The sequence below is a fragment of the Diceros bicornis genome, chromosome 6 (assembly GCF_020826845.1).
Source record: "Diceros bicornis minor isolate mBicDic1 chromosome 6, mDicBic1.mat.cur, whole genome shotgun sequence".
Lineage (NCBI taxonomy): Eukaryota > Metazoa > Chordata > Mammalia > Perissodactyla > Rhinocerotidae > Diceros > Diceros bicornis.
This window is the reverse complement of record NC_080745.1, coordinates 67,123,337-67,150,474: the sequence shown is the minus strand read 5'-3', so window position 1 is coordinate 67,150,474 and position 27,138 is coordinate 67,123,337. Positions and strand designations below refer to the sequence as shown.

Genomic DNA, 27,138 nt, shown 5'->3' with positions numbered 1-27,138 from the left:
TTGTCAAGCCATGATGTGGCGGCGACCCGTATAAAGTAGAGGAAGATGGACATGGGTGTTAGCCCAGGGCCAATTTTCCTCAGTAAAAAGAGGAGGATTGCCATCAGATCTTCCTCACCAAAAACAAAAAAAGATGCTAAATCTGAGGGTAACTTGTTACACAGCAATAGATAATTTTTTGTGTGTGTGTGAGGAAGATCAGCCCTGAGCTAACATCCATGCCAATACGCCTCTTTTTTTTGCTGAGGAAGACCAGCCCTGAGCTAACATCTATTGCCAATCCTCCTCCTTTTTTTCCCTTTTTCTCCCCAAAGCCCCAGTAGATAGTTGTATGTCATAGTTGCATATCCTTCTAGTTGCTGTATGTGGGAAGTTGCCTCAGCATGGCCAGACAAGTGGTGCATCGGTGTGCGCCTGGGATCTGACTCTGGCTGCCAGTAGCGGAGCGCCCGCACTTAACCACTAAGCCACAGGGCCAGCCCCAGCAATAGATAACTAATATACCTGGATTGCAGTTATTCTACCAGGGAGCTGCAAGCCTTCAGGCAATATCCCTTGTATTGCTTTATTTTTAGCCCCAAACAAGGCACATTTGAGGAACGGTATACAGTCCTCAGCTTGCTGTCACATACCATCAAATCTTTGCAGTATCCCTGAAAGAATCAGAAAAGCAGAGATTACTATCCCCATGCTAATGAGGAAGAAATTGAGGCTAAGGATCAATTAAACCATTTGCCCGGGGCACACAGCAAGTAGATTATTGTTTTCCTTGGCTCTTTAGTTCCTACACGGTGTATCCTCCACTGTATGGTGCAATTGCTTATGGAAAGAGAGATGAATGAATAGGTTTCTTCCACTTGGGGAATGCTCTGAAGGGCTGGGATCCTTTCAGAAGAAAGAACTATTCCCAACTATTGGCATGCATAAGAATCACCTGAGGAACTTCTTTAAAATGCAGATTCCTAGATCCCTCTCTTTCTCCAGATATAAGATTTCCTCCATTTGAGGGTGGGGCCTTCTACATACTTAACAGATTTCCTGGGAATTTCTTTTTCTGGGGGGGTGGAGGATCAGCCCTGAGCTAACATCCATGCCCATCCTCCTTCCACCACAGCATGGCCTGACAAGCGGTGCGTTGGTGCACGCTCGGGGTCCAAACCCAGGCCGCCAGCAGCAGACCACGTGCACTTAACCGCTATGCCACAGGGCAGGTCCTTTCCTGCCCTTTCCTGGGAATTTCTTATATGCTTTGAGACACTGCTTTGAAAGAGAAAGGAATGGTGGTGGTAAATGTGATGGTGATGCTGATGGTAAACGGACAAGAGGGGAATGAGTCATGTGTTGGGGTAGGGGAAGATCAATCCTATCAGAAGTCTTATAATCATTCAACAAATGTCATAGGACACATATTAGGTTCTAGGCACCCTGTTAGGGGCAGAGCCATCAATAAGACATATATTGTCTACTATCTCTATGGAAAAAGAAGAATCATCCTTGAAAGAAAGAGCAATGCCAATAAGTATTTGAGTAAGTTTTAGGGGTAAGAGAAATGTGGGAGAAAATAGAAAAGGCCAAGGTCAAGGTCAGGAGAGGGAGTTGGATGGGACAGGTTCTAGGAGCTGAGAGAAGCAGGAAGCCCACCTCTCCTGGAGCAAGCCTAGCCAGTTGCTTCTGCTGTCTGCCTCTCTGTGGGGCTCCTCTTCTCTCCCAGTTTCCTTACCTCACCTCTTCTCCTCAGAACCTCCCACTTTGCTTCATCCAGTGTCTAGAGTCCATCTTGCATTACTGACCAGTATGAAAAAATACTGGAATGCCACTGAATTGTTCACTTTAAAATGGTTAATTTATGTCATATGATTTCATCTCAAAAAAAAGAAAAAGAAAAAGAACACTGGGTGCTTGTATTCATCCATGCAAATCAGCTGAGCCTGCCATCCTCCAGGAGGACACTGTCATTAAAGACCTTCCAAGTAGGCTCACCACCTCCACACCACACCCCAGGTCTATCTGCCAGGCATTTGTGACTTCTCTTCCCGTTTTCGCCTGCACCACAATTTCCAGAGCTGCTCCAAGGATGTGTTCTCCTCTCCTTTCCCAGGTCTGGTCCACACTGGAAGTAAGATAGGAAGAAGAGCACTGGGTCAAGTACTTGTTAGCTGTGTGACCTTGGGCAAGTTACTCAACCTCCCTAAGCCCCATCCCTAAACTCCTCAAGGAGCTGAAATCATTTACCTTAATCACCCATTCAACAGTATTGAGATGATATTTCCTTAAAGGAAACAGGGCCACTAGATCTGCTGGGGTGGGAGTGGGAGGAGCATGTTCCCAGAGGAGGTGAAGCTAGAACTGAGGTTTAAAGGAAGCATTAACTAGTGGTAGGCAAAAAAGAAAGAAAAGAATGCTTTACAGACAAGTTCAAATTTATTAATTTCTCTGAACCTCAGTCTTCTTGCTTGTCCAATGGAGGTAAGAGCACCTTCTTCCAAAGGTCCTCATGAAAAGTGAATGAGGTCTCAGATGTGAAACACCTAGCACAGTGCTTGGCACATGGTGTATGCGCAACAAATGCTATGTTTTGTTATTCCTTGCCTTCTACCTTCCACACATGTAATCTGGGATAAGGGAGCCTCAGATTCAAAGGAGGCAAAGTCCCCCACAGGGTGGGTTGTAAGCCCCTTTGTCTACCCAGGTGATTGGTGATCACCATGGAATCTGGCCAAGCCAGCTGTTTGGAATGAGTGGCCTTAGGGGTAAGTGGTCACAGGATTGGGGGAAGGCAAATTCAGGGACAGTAGAGAGTGAAAGGGGTCAAGGCAGATAGTCCCTCTCCTCCACACCACCTCGAATCCTCCAGCCAATCCAGCCTGCTCCTGACACTTGAAAAAAACAGATAACCTCAAAGAAAGCAAAAAGGGGCTCATGTATATTGAGTACTGACTACACGGCTGACATTGGGCTAGGTGACTGGGCAAATTGTCTAGTTTGATTCTCACCAAGGCGGGGAAGTCAGTTGTCCCAGGTCCCAGGTCATTTGCTAGTGAGGGGAAAGCTGCAATTCAAACTTGGGTATCCAAAATTCCCAAGTGCTGACTTCTGCCCTCTAGTGCTGACTTCTGCCTGAGAGAATGTGGGGAGGAGGTGGACACACGCAGGGGATGCTGTCAAGGAAATACTTGTGTAAGTGTGGATGGCTTCCGTCGTGTCCCTCTGCAGCCCCCTGCCACCACCTCCCCGCCCCCGTGGGGGTAGGGGACAACGTGGGTGGGAATGCTGGAGTTAGTGTGTGGCTGTGCTCACAGCTCCCCTCCCCCACCCTCTCCTAAGCACATGGGAGGAGGTCCTCATGCCTCACAGGCCCTCTTTTCAACCCCCAGACTCTGCATTCACCCATCATTTCGTGCTCCCTCAGCAAAAGCTGAGGTGGAGAGAAGGAGTCGTACAAAGACTTAAGCCTCCACATCTGTAACCGGCCCCCAGCCAGTCAAGCCAGCTGTGCAGACTCTGGGCAGGAGTGAGGGAACCTTCGCAAGCAATCAATCCCCCCCTAAGTAACAAAGAGGAGGAGGACCCCCTATCCAGTCTGGGCCAGATGCCCTAGGGAGGGGATACCAGCCCAGGTTTCCAGCGTCTACTTGAGCCCACCCTGAAGCTTCAGGAAAAGAAGCTAGCAGCTGGGGACCCTCCCGCCCGCCCCCCCCGCAGAAGGGAGGGGGCCAACTCTCTCTTCCAGACGGCTCCCCTCCCCTCCCCCCTCCCCTCCCTCCTCCCTGCTAATAGGTATTTCCTGTTTATGAGGCAGCTGAGGCTGCGCTTTGGGGAAGGGATGGAGAGGGAGCTTCCCTCCTCCTTTCGAGGGCTGGATTGGGGAGTCCTTGAGGAATGCCTGAAGGTTGGGAGGCTCCTCCCTGGGGAAAGAGTGTCCCTTACATTGACCATCCCGATCATCCTCCCTTCCACCCCGCCCCCCCATCATGGCCTCAGCCTCTACGGGTAGGGGGCACTGGAGGGGTCCGCTTCCTGTTCACCCCAGTCTCAGAGGCCCTCAAAGGAGAGCAGCTTCCAGGCGAGGGGCGGTGGGGGAAGGCCGAGACTGGATGGAGAAAGGGGGAAGGGAAGAGAGTGTCTTCACTGATGAGTCAGAGCCTGCAAGGGGGAAGGATGGCCAGCGGATTTCCCCCCTCCCCAGTCCAACCTGGCGGTCATTCTGCTGCCCCCCACCCCCCAGCAAAACGCAGATCCCAGGCCCTTAGGCGGGGGAAGGCGCGGACCCCACCTAATTAACCTTTTTAGCTCTAGTCCCAACTGGTTTAGCAGGGAAGGGAAGGTGGTTCATTTTGGGAGGAGGTGAGCTGAGGGGTTACTACAAGAATTAAGATAATGCTTCTTTCCCCACCCACATTGGGGTGGGGGCGCGTAAAAGGAAGCGTCCAGAGTAAGACTGGGGTCTCAGCAGGGAGCATGGGCGGGGTGTTGGCAGTACCTTTTCCCTCCCTGAGCGCGGCCGGGGGTGGAGAGACAGCTACACCTCACAGCCCACCCTGGCTCCGCCTCCCCCAGTCCCAACTCCCGCTCCGGCTCATCTACGATCCCTACTCGGCTGCACGCGAGGAGCGACACCGAGTGTGAGGCTTCCCCTCCTATCCCTTCTCCCCGCCCTCCCTCTCTGGGGTCTCTGCCTCCTTCTCCTTTTTTAAAAGCTGCGTCACATGCATGCCGTTCCCAGAACGCTCCCGGCCCCTCGCCGCCCGCCCGCCGCGCGTCGCACGCACGTCGTCGCTCGCTGCGCGCTCTCCCGGGTCACTTTGACACGGCTCTCCCCTCCCACTACCAGGCAATTAGCATATTAATAAAGCCCGGCCCAGCCCGGCTGGGGCTGGAGAGCAGGCGCCTACGAGAGCGAAAGGGAGAGGGAGAACGAGAGCGAGAGGGGGACGAGCGGCGGCGGCGTTGGCGGCGGGGAGGGCAGCAGGAGCACACAGACACGCACACGCACACGCGCACACACGGACACACACTCCGCGGACGCACACCCGCGCGCACACACGCAGAGGCAGCTCGCCTTCCTGCCTGGCTTCCTTCCTGTCTGCTCCGCGCCTGACAGGCCCCTCGCTGCAGCCAGGGGCCGCCCGCACCGGGCCGAGGCCGGGCCGGGCCGGCAGCGGGGGCAGCGGGGGCCGCGGGCGGCGGCGGCGGCTCATGCCCGGCCTGTCCCCGCGCGGGGCGGGCACCGTGACTCGGCTGAGCCCTCAGCGGCGGGCGATGTGAAGATGTCAGTGGGCTGTGCCTGTCCTGGTGAGTGGGGCGCGCGGCTGCCCGTCCCTTCCCTCCCTGACCCTCCCTGCGGATCCCTCACCCCTTGTTTGGCGAGAACTTGTGTGGGGGTCGTCGATGGCGTGGCGGTGGTCGGGGGCTGTGAGGGGTATGCGGGGCCTCAGTCCGCGGGAGGGTTTCCCCTAACTGTGTAAATACGCAGCAGCCCAGAGGCACGGGGAGGGGGTGCTGGGGGTAGCTTGTTTGTGTGTTTTTTGCGGAGGGGAAGGCTAATTGGGGAGAGGTTTGGGGGGGCTGAAATTCCCAGAATTCCAGGGTGTTAGCCAATCAGAAGTGAGTCTGGACTTTTGACCCCCCCCTCGGGTCATCATAGAGTTGTGATTGGCTGGTTTGGGTTGCCCCCACTTCCCTGGTGCTTATTCCCTCTTACATATCTTGTGACACCCCCTCTAGACTGTTGCTGAGGACCGTGTTTGGGGGTAGAGATTGATTGGGGCCCATCTTGCCCCCCTCCAAATTTTCCTGCCTGTTGCCAGGGAAACTTGGCCCTCCTGAGGGACAGGAGGTACTCTGGGGCGGGGGCAGATAATTGGGCCCTCGGGTCTGGCATTCTCCGCTCTAGGGGGAGGGGGAATGTGGCAGCCCCAGGCAAGCTAGGAAATGGAGTGATTTGTGAGAGTTGAGTTGAGGGGAGCAATGCTTGACCCCAAAGTGAGAACTCAAGAGAGGACTTAGGCTCGGATCCCTGCCTCCCCAAAACACATATCAGCTCTTGCCAGTGACAGCCTGGGTCTTAGTTCTTTCCTGGGGAGGGAAAAGGCTCTACCTTAGTGCCAGGAGGAAAGAGAGAGGCTATGTGACTGGAGAGGTAGTCTTCAGAGGGTGTCAGAACACTGTCTATCCCCATCCCTAGGACTCTGGGTTCTTGAATTATCTGTAGGACCCTCTCCTGTCCCAGGCTGGAGTTAGCTTCCTTCTGAAAATCGTGTATCCCTGAATCTAGCCTGGTTTGGATCCTTTGCCCCTCCAGATGCCCTGTTCTCTGGGAGACCCATACCCCACAACAGGACCCTCCCCCCGCCACACACAATCCCCAAGGGAAGCTGCCAGTGCAGAAGCTTCCTTGAAAATCATGTGACCCAGGCCAAGCTAGGCTGGGCTGGGCACACAGTTAAAGTGCCTGCTGAGGCTGACGTTTAAGGGGCATGGGGCCCAGAGGGAGGGCTAGTAGAGCCTGAGCGTCCTGGAATATCTGGGTGTGGGAACCCCTGGCTCCAGCTGCAGAGGGTGGGGGAGAGGAGCAGAGGGAAGAGCTTGCCAAGCTGGAATCCTGCCTGGCCCCATCATTCCTCCTCCTACCAGCTTGGTGTGCAGGTTTATTTGTGTATTTTCTTCTTTATAATTGCCCCCACGCTGGGTACCCTGTTCAGATCCATCCATGGTCTGAGTCCACCCCATGGCCTTGATCTTCCATCACTACACATAAGCATAGCAGAAACTAAGGCTCTGAACAAGCTAGAGAGCTGAATCTTAAAATTTGATTCTTAGTTCCTACAGGGGATAGGAAGTGGGTATGGAAGGGTTGTCAGGCTGGAGGTAAGGAAGGTTGGCCCAGAAGTTGGGGCAGGGTGCCTGGGTCCGGTAGGAAGAGAGAGAGAGTTTCCCCTCAGTCTCTCTCGAAGCAGCATAGGGACAGGAAGAGAACCCATGCAGAGGGGCGTGTGAGGGGGAACAACTTCAGTCAGTGCCCCAAAAGGCATGTTCCTTTTGTGTGTCTGGTGGGCTGGTTGAGGAAGAGGGAGAAAAAGATGGTTAAGAGTGGGCAGTCTTTTTCCTGAATGTGAAGAAGTCTCATAGATTGATGCCACAGAGGATGGATGGAGGTTAGACTTCAAGGAGAACCACATGGGGAGGGGCTTGAGAGTGGCCTGGGGGTGGGGAATGGTAGGAGTTGGGATAAGGGAGGGGACCAGGCTTACATAGGTGGGTGGGAGCACATGGTTGAGCACAAGGGCATTGTGACAGCATGTACAGTCCAGGCCCAAAGACCACCCCCCCTCCAGCACCTGAGCAGCCCTGGGGTGGGGGCCAAGGCGCCCTGGCAGGCTGCCTGCCTGCTGCCTGCCTGCCTGCCTGAGTCTCTCCTTTGTGCTCTGCTGTCTCCCGGCTCCTCCTCCTCCCCCAGCCCGGCAGAGACAGCACATGCCCCACACATGTGACTGAGGGAAGCCAGAGCACACGCAGACCCACACGCATGCACACGGGGAGGGAAACACCACAAGATACACACATACACATACACCCAGCTCCCATAGTGCTTCTGGGGCTTTGGTCATGAGCAGGGAGAAGCTCTGCTAAGGGGCTTCACCCTGGCCAAGGCAGGTTGCTGAGGGAGCCAGGGCCTGTCTGGGGCAGCATGTGGCTCAGAAGGGTTAAGGCAGGGAGGAGTAGGGGGAGGGGAGGAGGCAGTAGTGTTGGCGGCTGGGAGCCAGGAGAGGAGGATGGCAGAGGGCCAGGCCAACGGGGAAGCCGGGCACAGACAAAGGAAGGGGGGCAGGCACACTGGAGGCCTGGGTCAGGGAGCCCCAGGGGCCCGGGCAGGGGGCAGTGCTGGAACCTTATCCTGTGGGCCTGGGCAGGCTACTGCCCTTCTGAGTTCCCACCTCCAGGAGGGGTGCTCTCCCTCTTCTCTCTCTCATCACCTTTGTCATTCTTTGCTGCTCCTTGCTTTCTCCCCACCCACCAATTTTAGGGCCTTCAAACTCAGACTAGGTCTCTTTAGGTAGACCTCTTCTGCAGTTGTACAAGTGGGGGAATTAAGTCAGAACTGAGAGAGGAGCAGACTTGCTAGGGAAGAGGAGCTAAGAGAGGGCTTGATTTGAATGATATGCCAGAATCTTGATCGTCTTGGTATTTAGGGGCCCTTCTCCCTGAAATTTGAGAAGACAGACTGGGTGGGAGTTCTGAGCTCTAAACTAGGGGCAGAAGCCAGAGCACACGCCCATCCCCCCTCCCCATGTAGACAGTCATTTGGAGGCAGGAGTGGCCATTCCTTGGAGGGGGAAGAAATGGCTACAATGCCCCAGGGCTGGGCTTGAGTGGGGTTAGAAGTACTGGGTTCCAGCCTCAGGCCCTCCTATCTCACTGTTAGTTAGGATAGTATTTGGCCCTGTATACTGTGAGGATCTCATGAGGTGCTGCCTATGAATGCACTTTGAAAAGTTTAAAGGCATAAAACAAATGACAGGAATTGTCCTGTCAGTGGGGGAAGGGTGTAGTTAACCCAGAGTTGGGCTGTAAATTTGGAATTCAGTGGAAATGTCTAAAGTCCTGGTGGTATACAATATGTTGCAGGGTCTGGCTGAATGTCATAGATTTCGACGTTTGTGAAAGCTGGGGTGTATCATATGGCCACGACATGATGGAGAATGGTGTGCAGGTTTCAGGGAGGGTGATTTATGGCGTTAGTTCCTGGGTAACAAATGGTCAGGGTGTGTATGTAATAGTCTGTCACAGGTTCAGGGGATATAATGCAGTTTTGGGGTGTGTATTGGGGTCAGGGGGCATCCGTGTCACAGAGGGCAGTGTGTATGGAAGTCAGGGTCTGACATAGACTGTGTATGTATGTGTGCCCTGGGTTTGGGTTTATTTAATTTGAGGTATATCACAGATTAAAATGTATATCAGGTACTGATTTATATAAAAGTGAGATGTGTTATTTTTGTGTGGAGAATGTTTACAGAGCCAGGTGCAATATTATTATTGCACAGTCAACTGTGGCACAGTCATGAGAAATCCTGTTGTGGGGCTGTGTGAATATGGTTGGGGGGGACAGGGAATAGGGAGCAGAGACTCAAATTACAAAGAAGTAGGAGGTCCATACGACCCTCCCGCCCCTCCCCCCCGTGTGTGTGTGTCTGTGTGTGTCTGTGTGTGTCTGTGTGTTTGTGAATGAGTGAGTGAGACTTTTTTCCTATCTGTCCAGGTAGTAGGGCTTGGACCACTACCCAAGGTTTAGAAACACCCCTTCTCTTGGGATTCCTCCTTGCATCGGGGAACAGGCCCTACCCCAGTAACCACATACCTTTTTTTTATGGTGTGGGGGGAGGGACTCAGCAGCAGAGTAGGCCCTGTTCTGGGGACCCTTGGATGGGCAAGTTTGCCTTCCCTACCTCTGACAGTGCCTCTTTGCCCTGTACCCATGTGTCTGTGGTGGTGGTGGGGGGGGGGAAGGGGGCTTCCTGTTGAGGCAGATCCAAGTTGGGGCTTGGAACTTAGCTGAGTTGGGGGCAGGGAGCCTGGAGTGTTCCCCTCTCCCTCCAGTCAGTGTTTACAGGCAGAAGTCAGAGCGTGTCTCTGTCAAAAATAACCCCCTGGAGCCTCCCCCCAGCTGCTCTGGGATTTCAGCAGGGGCTGAAGCCCAGGGTGGAAGCCCAGGCCAGCCTTCAACCTGAGAGATCACAGGGAAGAGGAAGAGAGATTTGGGGGACGTTTGGGAGGCAGTTTGAAGATACTGGAAGTCTCCAAAGAGGAGAGCACCCTCCTCCATCCCTGCCTGTGGCTTTGGCTCCCCTGCTCACCCCTGAGCAGCAGGCTTGGGGCTGGAGGAGCATTTCAGCTCCTGGCCCCCACAGGCCTCCCCTCAATCCAGATCCCTCCAGGCCCAATCTGTTCTGTCTCCATCTCTCCGTCCCCTGTCTCTCCAAGTCTCTGTCTCTCTTTTGTTTTTCTCAGCAGTCCTCCCTGCCAGCCTCTCTCTCTCCCTCCCTCCCTCTCTCCCTCTTCCTCTTTCCTCCCAGGGAGGGGGCGGGGCCGGTGGGGGCAGCTCCACCCTCCGCCCGCCCTGGGGCCTCATTCTGAGAGAGGCTCCGAGAGAGCGAGCGGGGAGGGAGGGAGAGAAAGGGAGAAAAGCAAGGGAGCCGGCGGGAGCTGCGTGTGTCCGTGTGTGTGCGAGTGTGAGTGAGTGTGAGTGCCGGGCCCTGCCTCTCCTAGCGCCCCAGCAGAGGGGCCTGGTGGCTTGGGGAGGGCGGGCGGGCTGCTTGGAGGCAGAGGCAGCGAGAGGCGGTGGCGGGGAGAGCCGAGGAGGAGGAGGAGGAGAGAGGAAAGAGCGGAGCAGCCATTGTTGAGGGAAACCTTGCAAACAAAGAAGGCTCCGGACTCCCCGCGGCCCCCCGCCCCCCAGGCCGGCCCCCTGGCCCCCGGCCCCTGGCGCAGTGGCCATTGTAACTTTCCCCCGGGGCTGTGGCTGCCGCGGGGCGGGCCGAGGCTGTGCGTGCGAGTCTTTGTGCGGCCCGTGGAGTGGAGCTCCCAGCCAGGCCTGCCTGTCCCACTCGGGACATGAGCCGCTGAAGTTGGCCCCCCCTCAGTCCTCACCCCTGCCAGGGCCCCTCTGGGCTTCCAGCCGCTCCCGGCACCTCTCCTGGTCCCCTCAGTTCTCCCAGGTAAGTCTGGGCACCCTGCAAGCCTGTTGGGGGTGGGTGGCAGGTCCTTGGTCTGGCCCAGGCCTGGTATGCTGGCTGAGGTGCCCCAGCTCAGAAGCCAGGGCTCTCAGGCTGCTGGCCTACGGCCAGCCCCCAAAGGGAGGGGACCTGCCCTCAGGTCAGGCTGATTACCGTGGAAATGCCCAGCTGGAGGTGCCCCCTCAGCCCCAGGATGCAGCTTCCATCCTGAAAAACTTTACTGGTTTTGGCTCTTCCTCTCTCCTCCCCCTTCTTAAGGGCTCCCAGATTGCTAGAGATGCGACCTGGGGCTATGTCTGACTCCATGGCTGCATGACACATCCCCTTCACCCCCACCCCCACCTTGCTCCCTTTACCCCTGCTGCCGGGGACAGGCAGCAACAGGGACAGATGGTCTGGGTGATGTTCCCTCCCCTTCCCTTCTCACTCCCAGGCTCTTGTGCTGGGGCTGCTGGGAGTTGCTCTGGCTCTGGAGAGATGCTGAATTTGTTTGTGTCCATTCACTGGAGGTGTAAATAGAGGCCCCAGAGCTTTGGGGTTTAGCTCCTCAGAACTGTTACCCAGCCCCAGGCAATGCCTGTCAGTTCTCTAGTGAGAGAAATTGAAGCTCTGAAACTTTTTTCAGAATTAGAGAGGAGCCCAGGTCTCCTGCCTCCCTTCTCTTTAGGGTCTTGAGCTGACACACTTCTTCAAGTGGCCCTGAAACTGAAGGCAGGGGCAGTGATGCTTTTGGGGAACTGTTGGCCTAATTAGGGGACAAGGGCCAGGTCTGATAATCTAGACTCTTGGGCTCATTGCCCAGGCCTGGCCTCTGGTGAGCTGTGTGAGCTTGCTTCCTACATGGCCTTAGTGTATCTGTCTGTGGAGTGGGGAGACTTGGGGCTGGGAAGGACTATCTCTTTCCTGAGGCCACAGTTCCTCATTTCAGTCCAGAGTGGCATGTGAAGGCTGTGTGTGCTGTGCTGGGAGCATGTGGACGTGGCCTGTGAGAGCTCATGCATGGGGCGAGGGCCGCTTGTGGGCACCCTGATCCTGCCTGGGGCTGCTGGGTTCCAGCCCTTGGTAGGCATGTTGGGGCGAGCTGAGGGTGGAAGGCTGCTAGGCAGGATGAGGCACACACGTGTGCAGGCACACACAGGCTCTGACTTTTGGCACCTTCAGGGACTGTGTGGTGTAGGCCCCCTGGGACCTCCTTTTGCCCATATTATGAGGAGGGGGCCCTGGGGAGAGAATTAAATGACACATGTTGGCACAGGGTCTTGCTTTGTTTCTTCTCCCCAAGGAATAAAATAGATTTTGTATTTAAGTTGGGGGGGGGGGGGCTCAGATACAGCCAGTACAGCTACCCTTCCAAATGCAATCAAGTTTTGGGAACAGGAGGAAGCAACTATGACTGGGGTCAGGACCTTTGGAGCGGTGCCTCAGTTTCCCCTCCTGTCTGGTGGGGTTGGAGAAAGTAGTTTGTGGGGGTACCTGGCTCATACTCAGCTATGAATGTAACACTTCTTCCACTCAGGAAACAGTACACCAGAAACTGTGTGCTGCTGGGTGAGGTGGAGAGAGGACACGTGCACATGCACAGATACACACAAGTAGACACCCTTGTCTAGTTACCACTTGCCTCCTAGACTGAGCTCGCTGGAGCCTAGACTCCTTCCCAGAGGTCCTATTTTCCATTGTAAGTAGAGTGAGATCCAGTGGAGGTCCATCTACCTCTCTTCCCCACTGCAAGTCTCAGAAGAGAAAAGGGGTTGAGGCTTTGGGTTTCTGGTTTGGAGACAATACTAGACTGGTGGTGGGTGTGGGGAAGGGGGCTGGGCTGATAAGGGAGTGGCCGTTGGTGGGCCTAACCAGAAGGCCCAACTGGTTATCTGGTGGGCGGCACCCAGCAGGCACCTACCCCCCTTTATCTTTCTATCCCCTCCCTGCCCTCCTGAGACACTGAGGGTGGAGGAGGGGCAGGGAGTTGGCAAAACTCCCGTTCCCCCTCCCCCATTTTGATCTCCAGAGGGCAATAGAGGGGTAGAAATACTACAGGAGATGGGAATCAGAAGATCTGGGCTCAAGTCCTAGTTCTGCCAGTTACTAGCTATGATCTTGGCAAGTCTCCTTAAGTTTTCAGTTCTTCATCTTGAAATGGGAATGTTAGAGTTGACCTTGCTACCTCACAAGGTTGTGATGATTGAACAAAATAATGTAGATGAAAAGAGGGGTTATCAAAATGAGATTGTAATGTTTGGATATTTATTTATTCCATGGTATTGACATTTCTTCCCAGCTTCAATTCTATCATCCAGGGCTCAGCCACATGAAGAAATGGGGTCTAGGGTATTAGGGCTGAGTACTTCTAGTTTCTTTCTTTCTTTCTTTCTTTTTTTTTTTGTGAGGAAGATCTGCCCTGAGCTAACATCTGCCAATCCTCCTCTTTTTGCTGAGGAAGACCGGCCCCGGGCTAACATCTGTGCCCATCCTCCTCCAATCCATATGGGATGCCACCACAGCATGGCTTGACAAGTGGCACATCGGTGCCCGCCCGGGATCCAAACTGGCGAACCCTGGGCTGCCACAGCAGAGTGCGCGCACCCAACCACTTGCGCCACCGGGCTGGCCCCTCTAGTTTCCTAATAAAACAAGATTGGAGCCAGATTTAGAAGCAGAGATAGGTGCTCCCTAGAGTAGTCCCCCTTGCCTAGTCCACTCTGGGGGCTCCAGAAGACCAGTCCCTGTCCACACAGTCTAGCAGACTTCCAGGAGAGCTCTCAAGAGGGACTCAGGGGACCCCTTCTTCCTTTCCCTTCCAGGTTGTTCCTCAAAGTCATTCAAGCTGTACTCGCCAAAGGAGCCCCCGAACGGCAACGCCTTTCCCCCCTTCCATCCCGGCACCATGCTAGATCGGGATGTGGGGTGAGTCTCTTATCCACTTCCCATCCTTTCTCCAGATGGGATCCTGCCTGAAAAGGGGAGGGAGTGACACCCCCAATAATTCCTGTCTTCCACCCCCATTCTCATAGCCTCTTCCCTTACACAGCCCAACTCCCATGTACCCGCCTACATACCTGGAGCCTGGGATTGGGTAAGTGGAGCCCAGTGGAGAGGGAAGTGCTTTCCATTACATGGGTGAAGGTGGAGGTGGGGGAGTGAAGAGGCTCTGCTCCTACTGACCTCCCTTCTTCACTTCCCCAGGAGGCACACCCCATATGGCAACCAAACTGACTACAGAATATTCGAGCTTAACAAACGGCTTCAAAACTGGACAGAGGTATGGCCAGGGGAAAGGGGCTGGGAGGAGGCGTGCCATCTGGGCACTCCTTTGGGATGTCTTCTGACACACATACTTAACACCCCTCCCTGTGCTCCTTAGGAGTGTGACAATCTCTGGTGGGATGCTTTCACAACTGAGTTCTTTGAGGATGATGCCATGTTAACCATCACTTTCTGCCTGGAGGATGGACCAAAGAGATATAGTGAGTGGACCAAAGAGATATAGTGAGTGGCCTCTGGGGGGTCCTGCCAGTTCTGCTGCGAGAGTGTATACCTCCTGTGTCCTTCTAAGGTCTGGGAGTGGGTGTTTGTCCCAGGAGGATCTGTCTTGGCAAGGGTGGCGTCTGCTTGACCCCTTTTGAGGTTCTTCTCTTCTGAAAAGTTTGTCCCATCTCTACAGCCATTGGCCGGACCCTGATCCCACGCTACTTCCGCAGCATCTTTGAGGGGGGTGCTACGGAGCTGTACTATGTGCTTAAGCACCCCAAGGAGGCATTCCACAGCAACTTTGTGTCCCTCGACTGTGACCAGGGCAGCATGGTGACCCAACATGGCAAACCCATGTTCACCCAGGTTAGCAACCCAGCTGAATGTGGCACACTGAAGCACCTGGGTTTGATTCCCGTCCTCTCTCCCAAAATGTACTCAGCTATCCCCCATGGAGGCGTAATGGGAAGTGGCAAGATAAGAAGGGAGGGCAGGCATGCTGCACATTTAGCAGACATTTATTGAGTTTGGTTGTGACAGTTTTCTGGGCGACAGGGGTACACCAGTGAACAAGAGCCTGCCCTTGTAGAACTTATAGTGATGAGTGTATCACTAGCTACATGGGGAGAGGACAAGGATCTGATAAGCATTTCTACTGTGTATGTATGTATATGAAAGGGCTAGCGGTATGACGGGTATATGAGGGGATGGTCTCTGTCGATTATGCACCCAGATTTATATGCATGTGCCGGAAGTGCAGACAGTGGGAGAGCTGTGAACAAATGGGAGAACAGGTGTACTTTCAGGTATGTGGGGAGGGGGCAGAGTTGTGACAAGCTTGTCTCCAGGTGTGTGTGGAGGGCCGGTTATACCTGGAGTTCATGTTTGACGACATGATGCGGATAAAGACGTGGCACTTCAGTATCCGGCAGCACCGAGAACTCATCCCCCGCAGCATCCTTGCCATGCACGTGAGTTGTGGGCAGGACCCAAGACGCAAGGGGGAGGGCAGCCAGCGGGGAGGGTGGAACCAAGTCTGCTATTTCCTGACAGTGACCTTAGACAGGGAGTTAGAGTTTCTCCATCTGAAAAATGGGTTTAATAATATCCCCTCTTCTCTCTCAGGAGCGTCATGAGGCTCAGATGCAACCCAGGTGCTAATATTCTTATCTCTCTCCCCCTGTAGGCCCAGGACCCCCAGATGTTGGATCAGCTCTCCAAAAACATCACCCGGTGTGGGCTGTCCAATTCCACTCTCAACTACCTCCGAGTGAGTTTCTGATCACTAGTTTCTGCCCCATCCTATTTGGTCTCAGCTCCATGTCTCTCCCCTGATAAGCCACCTCCTGGTCTCCTCCAGCTCTGTGTGATACTCGAGCCCATGCAGGAGCTCATGTCCCGCCACAAGACCTACAGCCTCAGCCCCCGCGACTGCCTCAAGACCTGCCTTTTCCAGAAGTGGCAGCGCATGGTAGCACCCCCCGGTGAGTGCCTTGCACCTGCACCTCCTCTTACCAGAATCTGATGCCGCTCCCCAAGGCTGTATCTCTGTGAAGCCCCTTCCTCGATCCTGGGTCTGCAAGATTGGGATCAGGGTAGGCTCAGCCTCCTTAGGAGCCAGAATGGGGAACAAGGGGCCCAGGGCCCTGCCCCACCTGAGTCTGCTTTCCCTGGCACAGCGGAGCCCGCACGGCAGCAGCCCAGCAAACGGCGGAAACGGAAGATGTCAGGGGGTAGCACCATGAGCTCGGGGGGCGGCAACACCAACAACAGCAACAGCAAGAAGAAAAGCCCAGCCAGCACCTTCGCCCTCTCCAGCCAGGTACCTGTAAGCATCTCGGCTTTCTTCTCTCTTCTGGGCTGCCCCACTACTGACCCTTGACCCTTGACCCTGTCCCAGCCTGAGCTCACTAGCAGGCATAGAAGCAAAGACAGTTTTTCCCAGTGTACTCTGCCAGTCAGCATGGGCTGACTTCTGTCACTGATGAGAGACCTTGTCAGTCACATGCGTGGTTGTGATCACACAGACTCAGACATAGCATCATAGGACATAAAGGGACAGAGACAGCCATGAGAACATACGGACATTCAGGACAGACAGCTTGGGGGCACATAGACCATCAGAGAGACACACACTCACACGGATAGAGGGACACACATTAAATGTGTGCAAATCTAGAATACCTACATGTGCACACACTTCCCCCATTGGTGTTTTTGATCTGCCCCCTCTCTCTTAACATGTGGACAGAAGTTTAGGAGCCCCCTAAAATTTTGGGGAAATAGACTAGGGAGCTAGGGGAGTAGATTGACTTGTCCTCTCAGACTCTAGTGGATGTGGGTTAAAGGCTCTGACGCTCTGCAGTCCTTCAGTGGGAAGGATTCCAGGGGCTGAGGGTGTCAGAGGAGTTGGGGTTTTAAATCTGGGTGTGAGAAAGGGGTGGGGGTGTTGTTTCCTGGGTGGGTAGTGGGGCTCTGGGGGTATCTGCCGCCCTGGGCTGGGCGAGCCCCTGCCCCGATTATGTTTGGGGACCTCCGCCACTCTCAGGATGTGATGGTGGTGGGGGAGCCCACCCTGATGGGCGGGGAGTTCGGGGACGAGGACGAGAGGCTCATCACCCGTCTGGAGAACACCCAGTTTGACGCTGCCAACGGCATTGACGACGAGGACAGCTTTAACAACTCCCCCGCCCTGGGCGCCAACAGCCCCTGGAACAGCAAGCCTCCATCCAGCCAAGAAAGCAAATCGGAGAACCCCACGTCACAGGCCTCCCAGTAAAGGCCTCGCCATGGCCACCCAGCACTCTGCCTGCCCCACCCTTCGCAGCCCCAGGGAGCAGAAGACAGAATGAAGAGACTGAGCATCTAAAATGGGCAGCCTCTATCCACCCACTTCAGGGAGGAACTGGACTCGCTGGGGGCAGGTGCCAAGATTTGCCCGCCAGTGGCCCTGGGCTGGGCCTGGCCTCTGCAGAGCCTTTTGGGGGAAGGGGGTACTCATGTGGATGCCTATCTGGACCCTGGGCCTTTGAGAAATGTCCTGACCATCCCCCAGGGCATTTGCCTCCATCCTCACCCCAGGTTTTGGGTTCACCATCCTTCTGACTCCCCTCCTTTCAAGCCTGGGTTGTCTATACCCACAGCCCTTAGGGACTAAAGTTATGGGGCTTGGTTGAGTTCCCCTCCTTCAAGCCCTCCCCTTAGGTGGCCAGTAGTAGAGGAGTAAAGCTCTGGGCTTCTCCTCCTTTCTGCCGCCTATCCCACTCCAAGTTTTTTAAAAAATAATATTATTAAAAATGTAAGTTTAAAAAAACTCACTCATGTCCCCCCTCTTCCCCTTATTAATAAAAGTCCAGGTACCTCCCTACTCCTGTCAGATAGGGGACTTAGGGCCCAGGTGGAGGTGAGCATGGGGGTAGGGAGGTATGTATTACCATTTTATACAGTTTGAGAGCTTCAGACCAAGGAGACACTTTGCCATCTCTCTCCCCTTTTCCTCTGGGGTGACTGGAGTTGGGAAGGCATGGTATGGGGTAGGGGGCCGTTGATGGTCTCACCTTTGTGACAACCCCCTGCTGTTGTCTCTGTCTCCCCATCTCCCAGGACTCTAGCCTGCCCTCCTAGTGCTTGTGATTCCCTCGGTCCCAGTCCCCAACCCCCTCCCCCTGTGGCGTGTATATTCTATAGGAGTCCTCCACTAGAGCAGCTGTCTTGGATGGGGGAGGTGGAGGCTCCCTCCTTTAGGGTATGTGGAGGGAAGGGAGCAGCCTTGTTTGTCGCTGTGTTTTTTGTTTTGTCTCAGTTGGGCAGGCCTGGGATGGGAGCGGGATTCATCTGCTCTTACCAGTACTCTCTTCCCCCAACCCCTCAAACTGCATATCTAGTCCTCCCCTGCCCTCCACAGAGGGGAAGGAGCCGTTGAGGATGTGCCAGCTCTAAGCTGACCAGGGAGCCATAGGCCTCTGTCCCCCAGCTGAAGTAGACCGTCTTCATCTCCCAACATCCCCTCCTTCGCCTTCCTCATAGAAGGGAGGCGGAGACAGCCAGGATCCACAGCTCTGTTTCACAGTTGAACGTGTGGAGGCTCCAGGCCCAGGGTGAGGCCAAGAGTGGTGTCCCACAAGTCTGGGCCCAGCTCTGTGGCTTCGCTGCCTTTTCCTGTGGCTGGTTCCAGAAGTGTTAGCACCACCTCTTTCTCCACTCTTCCTTCTGGATTCTGGGGTCCCCCACACCCTGTTTCCTCCATTCCAGCTGCCACTGTTGGAAGGGTATTGTGTCAGGAGCTGAGGGAAGGGGTAGAGAAGATGGATGTCCCACCGTAACTGTAATGCCGGTTTTTTTTTTTTTTTTTTTTTTTTTTTTTTTTTTTTGGCCATTTGAGTCATGTATGGTACTGATCAATAAAGAGACTTTTCGGTTTGAGAGTGTCTTGGTTGGTCATTGATGCCTAATGATGACTCAGTCCAAGATGATCTTTTTCCCCTCCTTCCTGTAGTCCCTAAGACCAGTCATTGGGGAGGAGGTATGAATTGGACTTGTCAATTCTTCACTCCCATCTCACATTTCCCGTCACTCCTCACTCTTCTGGTGTTGCTCCTCATGTGTCCCAGGCTGGCCCTGTTGTTCCTCACCTCTGTCATGGCTGCCAGGTAGGTAGCCCTCCTGAGGCAGGGTTCCTGGGATAGGCAGCCCGGAATTAGGCTGTTGGGGGAGGGGCGGGGAAGGGGTCCTTGCCTAGGAGGGAGCTTCAGTTGGAGGAGCTTTGGGCAATTAGAATGCCTGGGAGTCTCCTGTTTTAGTCAGTGAGATTCCTGTCCCTCCCCAGCCTCCAGCCTACCAGCCCAGCTGACATCTCTGAACTAGTCTCCCTGGTGTTAGGTCCTTCAGTGGGCAAGTGAGAGAGCAGGATTGTTTGTCTCCTTGCTGATTTTGGGTGGGGGCATAGAGGGAGGAGGATGCCCTAAGTGCTGTTGCTACAGGGCGTCATCCTGAAGCTCCGTAGGAAGACGGAAAGAGGAATAGGGCACTTTAGACTCTCTTCCAGATAGTTATTCAACACCAAGTCCCCTCCTTCTCCACCATTTAAGAAGATTGGCAAGATAGGGTGACCCTGCTGTGGGTTGTGGATGGGGTCTTAATATGTACGAAGCCTCCTAGGCAGTCTCATTTTCATCCCAGGCAGTGGAATCTGAGGCCTCAGACTATTCCCTAACTAAGGTCTCTCTGGATCTGAAGTAAGGCCTTTGTCTGTCCTCACCTCCGCAGCTGGCAGGAAGAAACCAGAGGAAAGGACTACATGGTCCACCCCACCCCCTCTCCAGTCCCCTCAGTTACCTTGGCCCTGCCCTCCTGCCAGCCCGGCTCCTCTTTATTGCCCCAGTGCCTCAAGATCCCAAGCCTGCACTTAAACACACATGCCCCACTCCTCCTCTGCAGGCCTGACCTGACTGAAGGACGTTTACCAGCCAGCTGCTACCACCAATTCACCCTGAGTGCTAAGTAACACCTACCTGCAGTGCATCTGTGTCTGGCATTAGGTGTACATCTGGCCTTTTTGCCTGAATGTGTGCTGGTGTATGTATGTATGTGACTGCCGAGTTGGGAAAGGGCTTGGATTTGTGTGTGTAACGGAGCATCTACATGTGTGAATATGTATGTCGGCTTGGATTTGCAGTTGTTTATGGTATGTGTCTCAGTGGATTTATTCATTCAGCTATTGTTCATTGAGCCATCTCCAGGTGCCAGGCCCAACTCTGGGTGCTAGGGATATGGTACTGAACGAGGCAGAGAAGGCATGACTTCTGGGTGTCAGTGGGAGGCTATAAGTACATAAATGAGGATGTGTTGTTGATTACATGGCTTGGCAGTACAATTCTGTTGGGTTATGGGGCTGCCAGGGCAGCGGTTCTGTGACTAGCTTGGTCATTTGCAGGTTCACATTGTATGTGTGTGTGTGTGTGTGTGTGTGTGTGTGTGTGTGTGTTTTGGAGGAGGATGGGGGTCAAGGGAAAGGATAGATTGCCAGGCTTGGACTCTCGGTTGGTCGTTTGCAGGTTCACATACTGTGTGTTTTGGAGGAGGTGGGGGTCAAGGGAAGAGATAGATTGCCGGGCTTCAACTCTGTCCCACTTGGGGGAAGGGAGAGGGCCAGAGAGACAGGGGAACCCACTTTTTGAGCTCAGGAAACATAGCGGCCAGCAACTTCCTCTGGAGCCCCAGATCTGGCTCCTCCCTGTTTGCCCCAGCAGTGCCTCTGGGGAAGGCCCTTGGTCAGGAGAAATTGCTGGGATGGGGGAAGGGAGAAGCACTTCAAGGCCCTCATGGCCTTATGCCTTCAGCTGTAGGTGAGGGCCCAGCTGCAGGGCCCAGCGTGATGCTGAAAAACTTGTTTCAGCCCAACTGTGTACCCCAGCCAGGCCCCACTGCAGAGGCATAGGCCCTGAACCCCGAGACCTCCAGCTCAGCCTGAGCCCAGCTCCTTCCCTGTTTCCTATCCCAGCCCAATCCAGTCTGACCTCCAGCCCCTTTCTTAGGACTGCTAGTCTAGAGCAGCACAACCTCCAGCCCCTCTTTTATACTCTTAGCCTAGTCCAGCTTGACCTCTAACCCCTTCACCAAAGGTAAGAGTCCAGCCCAGCCAGCCCAGCCCAGTTCAATCTGACTTCAAGCTCCATCCCGTAAGGTGAAGAGTTGCAAGCTTCCCTCCCAAGGCCTCTTCACATCCCTTCTTTCACAAAGTAGGGCCTTATCTTGGGGATTGGTAGTAGAAGAAGTAAGAGTATGGGATTAGGAGCTACAGCCTGGATGAAGAAGAGAAGAGCAGGGAAGTCAGGGAGATGAGGGGCAGGAGGTGCTGAGGATGGCCCAGGCATGTTCTGGGCCAGGCTGAAAGGAAGGGTACATGAAAAAAGAAGTTTTGAGTCTGTGGGCCCCTAGTTCCAAGCTGAATTTCAAAGATGCTGGTTTTGGCCCCTGCTGGTCCCTGCTCCCTGGTACTCAGAATGGTTACCACAAGTATCTGCCCTGTGGCCACAGTCCCATTCTCTCAGGACCCACCTCTGAGGCTCCTCCCCACCCCCACCCTGAGGTCTTTGATGAGGCTGAACAGGAAAAGGGTGGAAGACAACATATCCTGCAGTTCTTAGCCTGGGGAGTAGGAGAAGCTGAATGGTAATGGAAGCTCACCCACACCTCTAGGTTCCTACTCCAGCCTTGGGAAGGGGCCATTTCCCACCAGTTCCAGGATGCTTTTCCTGAAGTAGCTAAACCCTGGATTACCCCTCTCCCTGCGTCACCTCTGTGCCACCAGCTCACCTCTCCAGGAGGAGAACCTAGAGACAGTCCCTGGAGAAAAGTTCCAGAGAGGATTGGGGAAGAAAAATCTTTTCCCCATCGCCCCCAAACAAGTAAGGCTGCCTGGAGGAGGTAGGCATAATTTCTCTCCCTTTCCTTTAATGGATGTCAGATGTGCAGACTTAGATTAATCATAACCTTGGTTCATGACACACTCTTTGTTGCTCCATGCACAGGAAACATTTATTTACTTATAATACTGTCATAAGAACTTATCAACACGAAAGCTAGGACCTTGGCAATAGCTGAAATCTAACTGGTCTATCCCCGTCTCATCCCTCTCCCAAGGATCATTGTTTTTTCCTTTTTATGTATTTATCTTAGTTATATGTATTCCTAAAAATTTATTTTTTACAATTTTTATTTTTTTTCCCCAAAGCCCCAGTAGATAGTTGTATGTCATAGTTGCACATTCTTCTAGTTGCTGTATGTGGGACGCGGCCTCAGCACGGCCAGAGAAGCGGTGCGTCGGTGTGCGCCGGGGATCCGAACCCGGGCCGCCAGTAGCGGAGTGCGCGCACTTAACTGCTAAGCCACGGGCCGGCCCATATTTTTTACAATTTTAGTTATTTATTTTCTTACCTTATTATAAAGAAATACTGCTGTATTTAATTTTTGGCAGCTTATTATTTTTACCTAGTGTTGTATTACTAAGATTTGTATTGTTACATCTTGCTGTAGTTCGTTCATTTTGAAGGCTGTGTAATACTCCATTGTGTGATTATAGCACAGTTCTTCATTCTTCTGTCACTGGACATTTGGGTTGTTTCTAGGTTTTTGCTATCATGAAGAGCACTTCTATGAACGTTTTTATTCCTATCTCCTATTGTACACGTACAGAGGTTTTCTTGCTAATACAGTTAGGTGTGAACTCTGCAAACTCATGTTCCCGTTTCTGAAGCCCAGCTCTGAGTGCTTTTACTATGGCAGAGGATCTAGGGTTAACTTGAATTAATTTCAAACATTTATTGAGTACCTGCTGTATAAACTACTCTACAGTCATTCATTCAGCCAGTCAGGCTACATTTAGTCAGCATCTACAACGTGCCGGGAGCTGCAGGTAGAACGGTGAACAAGAAAACATGGCACAGGGCCAGCCCCGTGGCTTAGCGGTTAAGTGTGCGCGCTCCGCTGCTGGCGGCCCAGGTTCGGTCCCGGGCCCAGGTTCGGTCCCGGGTGCGCACCGACGCACCGCTTCTCCGGCCATGCTGAGGCTGCGTCCCACATACAGCAACTAGAAGGATGTACAGCTATGACATACAACTATCTACTGGGGCTTTGGGGGAAAAAAAAATAATAAAATTAAAAAAAAAAAAGAAAACATGGCACAAACAGTTGGGGGGGAAATAGATAGTAAACAAATAGTCACATACATATGCAATTACAATTTATGATACAGCTGAATAGTGCAGGATAAATATATAATAGGGAGACCTAATTAAACTGGTAAGTTAAGGAAGTCCTTTCCAAGGCAGTGATCTATATCAGCTGAGACTTGAAGGATGAGGAGAACTTAGCCAGGTGAAGAGCATGGAGAAGAGGATTTCAGGTAGAGGAAACAGATCCTGATGCTGGGAAGTGCTTGGCAGGGTGGAAGAGTAGAACACCATTGGGTTCTGAGCCTAGTAAGCAAAGAAATGGTGGCAGGAGAGAGACTGAGGCCAGATGGGACAATGTCCTGGTATCCATGATGATGATAGCAGTTAATGTTCATTCTACACCAGCTATTGTGAGAAATACTTTATGTCAATTATCTCATTAAAAGCTGACTGCATGGGGCCGGCCCCGTGGCTTAGTGGTTAAGTGCGCGCGCTCTGCTACTGGCGGCCCGGGTTCGGATCCCGGGCGCACACCGACACACCACTTGTCCAGCCGTGCTGAGGCGGCATACCACGTACAGCAACTAGAAGGATGTGCAACTATGACATACAACTATCTACTGGGGCTTTGGGGAGAAAAAGGGGAAAAAAAAAAAAGGAGGAGGATTGGCAAAGGATGTCAGCTCAGGGCCGGTCTTCCTTAGCAAAAATGAAAAAAGAGGATTGGCATGGATGTTAGCTCAGGGTTGATCTTCCTCAAAAAAAAAAAAAAAAAGCTGACCACAGGGGTGGCCTGGTGGCATAGTGGTTAAGATCACACGCTCTGCTTCCATGGCCCAGGGTTCACAGATTTGGATCCTGGGCATGGACCTACGCACTGCTCATCAAGCCATGCTGTGGTGGCGTCCCATATACAAAATAGAGGAAGATTGGCACAATTGTTAGCTCAGAGCCAGTCTTCCTCAAGCAAAAAGAGGAGAATTGGCAACAGATGTTAGCTCAGGGCCAATCTTCCTCACCAAGAAAAAAAAACCTGACCACAACTCTTTTGTAGGTACTGTTATTATCTCCCATTAACAGGAGAACACTAAAGGCCAGAAAATAAGGGGGAAACTAAGGACCACAGAGGCCAAGTAACTTAACCAAGGTCACAGGGTTTGCAAGGATTTTGAATTTCATCCAGACATAATGGGGATGTCACTGAAGGGTCTAAGGCAGGTCGTGAATAAGATCTGCCCTCCAGAAACTCCCAGAGCAGGGAAAATCAGACCTGGCCACAATTTGAGTAAAGAGCACACATCAGAGAAACCTGCAAAATGCTATAGACCTATAGGGAAAGAAATGTGTTTTGACCAAAGAGATCTGGGAAGGCTTCTTACTGAAGGTGAAATTGGTTGTGATTGTTGAAGGGAGGTGGACTAGTGGCAGGTGATTTTGGCAAAGACTGACATTCTTTTTTTTTTTTTTTTTAAAGATTTTACTTATTTTTTTTTTCCCTCCAAAGCCCCGGTAGATAGTTGTATGTCATAGCTCCGCATCCTTCTAGTTGCTCTATGTGGGATGCGGCCTCAGCATGGCTGGAGAAGCTGTGCGTCAGTGCGCGCCCAGGATCCAAACCCAGGCTGCCAGCAGCGCAGAGCACGCACTTAACCACTAAGCCACGGGGCCGGCCCAAGACTGACATTCTAAGTAAAGGCATAGCTTTAGGGAAGGTACTGAAGAAGGAGGGTCCAGGGGGAAGACAATTGAGCGAGTAAGTGAGGCTGTTGCAGCAAAGGGCACACTGGGGGTTTGGGGTATTGAGGGAAGGAATGATGGATACTTTGATAGATGGGAGACAAGGAATCAGCAAAACTGCCTTCCACAGTCTTCCTAAATTGTAGAGAGTTTTGAATGACAGGTTGAGAAGTTTAGACTTAATTTTATAGGGAATGGGAAGCCACCAACGGTTTTTTGTGTGTGTGTGTGAGGAAGATCAGCCCTGAGCTAACATCCATGCTAATCCTCCTCTTTTTGCTGAGGAAGACCGACTCTGAGCTAACATCTATTGCCAATCCTTTTTCCTTTTTTTTTTCCCCCAAAGCCCCAGTAGATAGTTGTATGTCATAGTTGCACATCCTTCTAGTTGCTGTATGTGGGACGCCGCCTCAGCATGGCCGGAGAAGCGGTGCCTCGGTGTGCGCCCAGGATCCGAACCCGGGCCACCAGTAGCGGTGCGCGCGCGCTTAACGGCTAAGCCACGGGCCGGTCCCCCACCAACGGTTTTTGAACAGAGAAGTAACCTAGTTAGATCTGTTTCTTTGTGAGGAAGATCAGCCCTGAGCTAACACCCATGGCAATCCTCCCCTTTTTGCTGAGGAGGACCGGCCCTGAGCTAACATCCATTGCCAATCCTCCTCCTTTTTTCCCTCTTTTCTCCCCAAAGCTCTAGTAGATAGTTGTATGTGGTAGTTGCACATCCTGCTAGTTGCTGTATGTGGGATGCCGCCTCACAGTGGCCTGACAAGGGGTGTGTCGGTGCACGCCCGGGGTCCGAACCCCGGGCCGCCGGTAGCAGAGCTCCCGCACTTAACTGCTAAGCCACGGGCCGGCCCCGGATCTGTTTAATTAAGATTAGTTTGGTGTGGTATATAGGACTACAGAAGGAGGACCAATTAGAAGACCCTGAAGTCCATGTTGCTAGCAACTTAGAAAACCAAAACGGGGCGGACCGGTAGCAGTAGTGGCTAAGTTCGGGCACTCCCCTTCGGCAGCGCAGGGTTCTGAGTTCAGATCCTGGGTGCAGACATATGCACCACTCGTCAAGCCATGCTGTGACAGGCGTCCTACATATAAAAAATGGAGGAAAATGGGCACAGATGTTAGCTCAGGGCCAATCTTCGTCACCAAAAAGAAAAAAAAGAAAAGAAAACCAAAACAAAAAGATCCTAACATCATAAAATAAATTTTACAAGATTAAAGAATTAAACGTAAGCAAATAAAATTAGAAAAAGATAAGATGAAATAGTATTCATCAACCTTCTAGGAGTATGTGTGAGGAGGATTAACTTGCAAGTTTAAATACTGTAGAAGAAATCAAAAAAGAAAAGAGTTAATTTCACCTCAAGAAAAAAGAAACAACAAAGGAAAAGAGTGATCAATTTGACTACATACAGACTAAATTTACAACTTTGGTATATGGGCATATAAATAAAAAACAACCTAGATTCCTGCTCCCCCAACCCTCCAAAAAAGCAGATACATTGGGAAATATATTTGCAGTATATATGATGATTTACAATATTTTTGTATAACTAATACATGAAAAATAGGTTAAAAAAAGAGGCTCCTCAATAGATAAATGGGTAAAGGACAATTTCAGAGGAGGAAGTACTAAGACTAAAACACATCAAAATATAATAATCAAATGAATGTATATTAAAATAATATGGCTCTTTTTTTGTCTATCAAACTAACAAAGATATTTTTCCTAGTAAATTTTAAAAATAGATATAACAGCGGGGCCGGCCCCGTGGCTTAGCGGTTAAGTCTGCGTGCTCCGCTACTGGTGGCCAGGGTTCAGATCCCGGGCGCGCACCGACGCACTGCTTCTCCGGCCATGCTGAGGCCGCATCCCACATACAGCAACTAGAAGGATGTGCAACTATCTACTGGGGCTTTGGGGGAAAAATAAATAAATAAAAATTAACAACAAAAAAAAAAGGTATAACAACTTTCCTGAGATATAATTTACATACCATACAATTCACCCATTTAAAGTGTAAAATTCAATATACTTTTTTTTTTGCTTTTTGTGAGGAAGATTAGCCCTGAGCTAACATCCGATGCCAATCCTCTTCTTTTTTTTTTTAAATTTTTATTTATTTATTTTTCCCCCAAAGCCCCAGTAGATAGTTGTATGTCATAGCTGCACATCCTTCTAGTTGCTGTATGTGGGATGCAGCCTCAGTGTGGCCAGAGAAGCGGTGCGTCGGTGCGCACCCAGGATCCGAACCCCGGTCTGTCGGCAGCGGAGCGAGTGCACTTAACCGCCAAGCCACAGGGCCGGCCCCAATCCTCTTCTTTTCGCTGAGGTAGATTGGCCCTGGGCTAACATCCGTGCCCATTTTCCTCTAGTTTATATGGGACGCTGCCACAGCATGGCTTGATGAGCAGTGAGTAGGTCTGCACCCAGGATCTGAACCAGGGAACCCCGGGCTGCAGAAGCAGAACACGTGAACTTACGCCACCAGGCCGGCCCCTCAATATACTTTTTTTTTTATTGTGAA

At 52.5% G+C, this 27,138-nt stretch overlaps 1 protein-coding gene across 3 annotated transcripts; it reads left to right on the top strand.

Annotated features, from left to right (window-relative positions):
• Positions 1 to 4,949: 4,949 nt before the first annotated feature.
• LDB1 (LIM domain binding 1) lies at positions 4,950 to 18,622 on the top strand. Of its 3 annotated transcripts, none has more exons than XM_058543845.1 (11): positions 4,950 to 5,292; positions 13,532 to 13,634; positions 13,759 to 13,803; positions 13,914 to 13,989; positions 14,092 to 14,194; positions 14,392 to 14,564; positions 15,047 to 15,169; positions 15,385 to 15,468; positions 15,559 to 15,682; positions 15,878 to 16,020; positions 16,747 to 18,622. In XM_058543845.1, exons 1-11 carry the CDS (start codon positions 5,268 to 5,270, stop codon positions 16,975 to 16,977), a joined length of 1,230 nt encoding a protein of 409 aa, XP_058399828.1. In that variant the 5' UTR covers positions 4,950 to 5,267; the 3' UTR covers positions 16,978 to 18,622. The 3 variants fall into 3 exon arrangements, with proteins under 3 accessions (XP_058399828.1, XP_058399826.1, XP_058399829.1); XM_058543843.1 differs by having other exon boundaries at positions 15,878 to 16,026; XM_058543846.1 differs by lacking the exon at positions 4,950 to 5,292 and adding an exon at positions 10,616 to 10,712 and having other exon boundaries at positions 15,878 to 16,026.
• Positions 18,623 to 27,138: the final 8,516 nt, after the last annotated feature.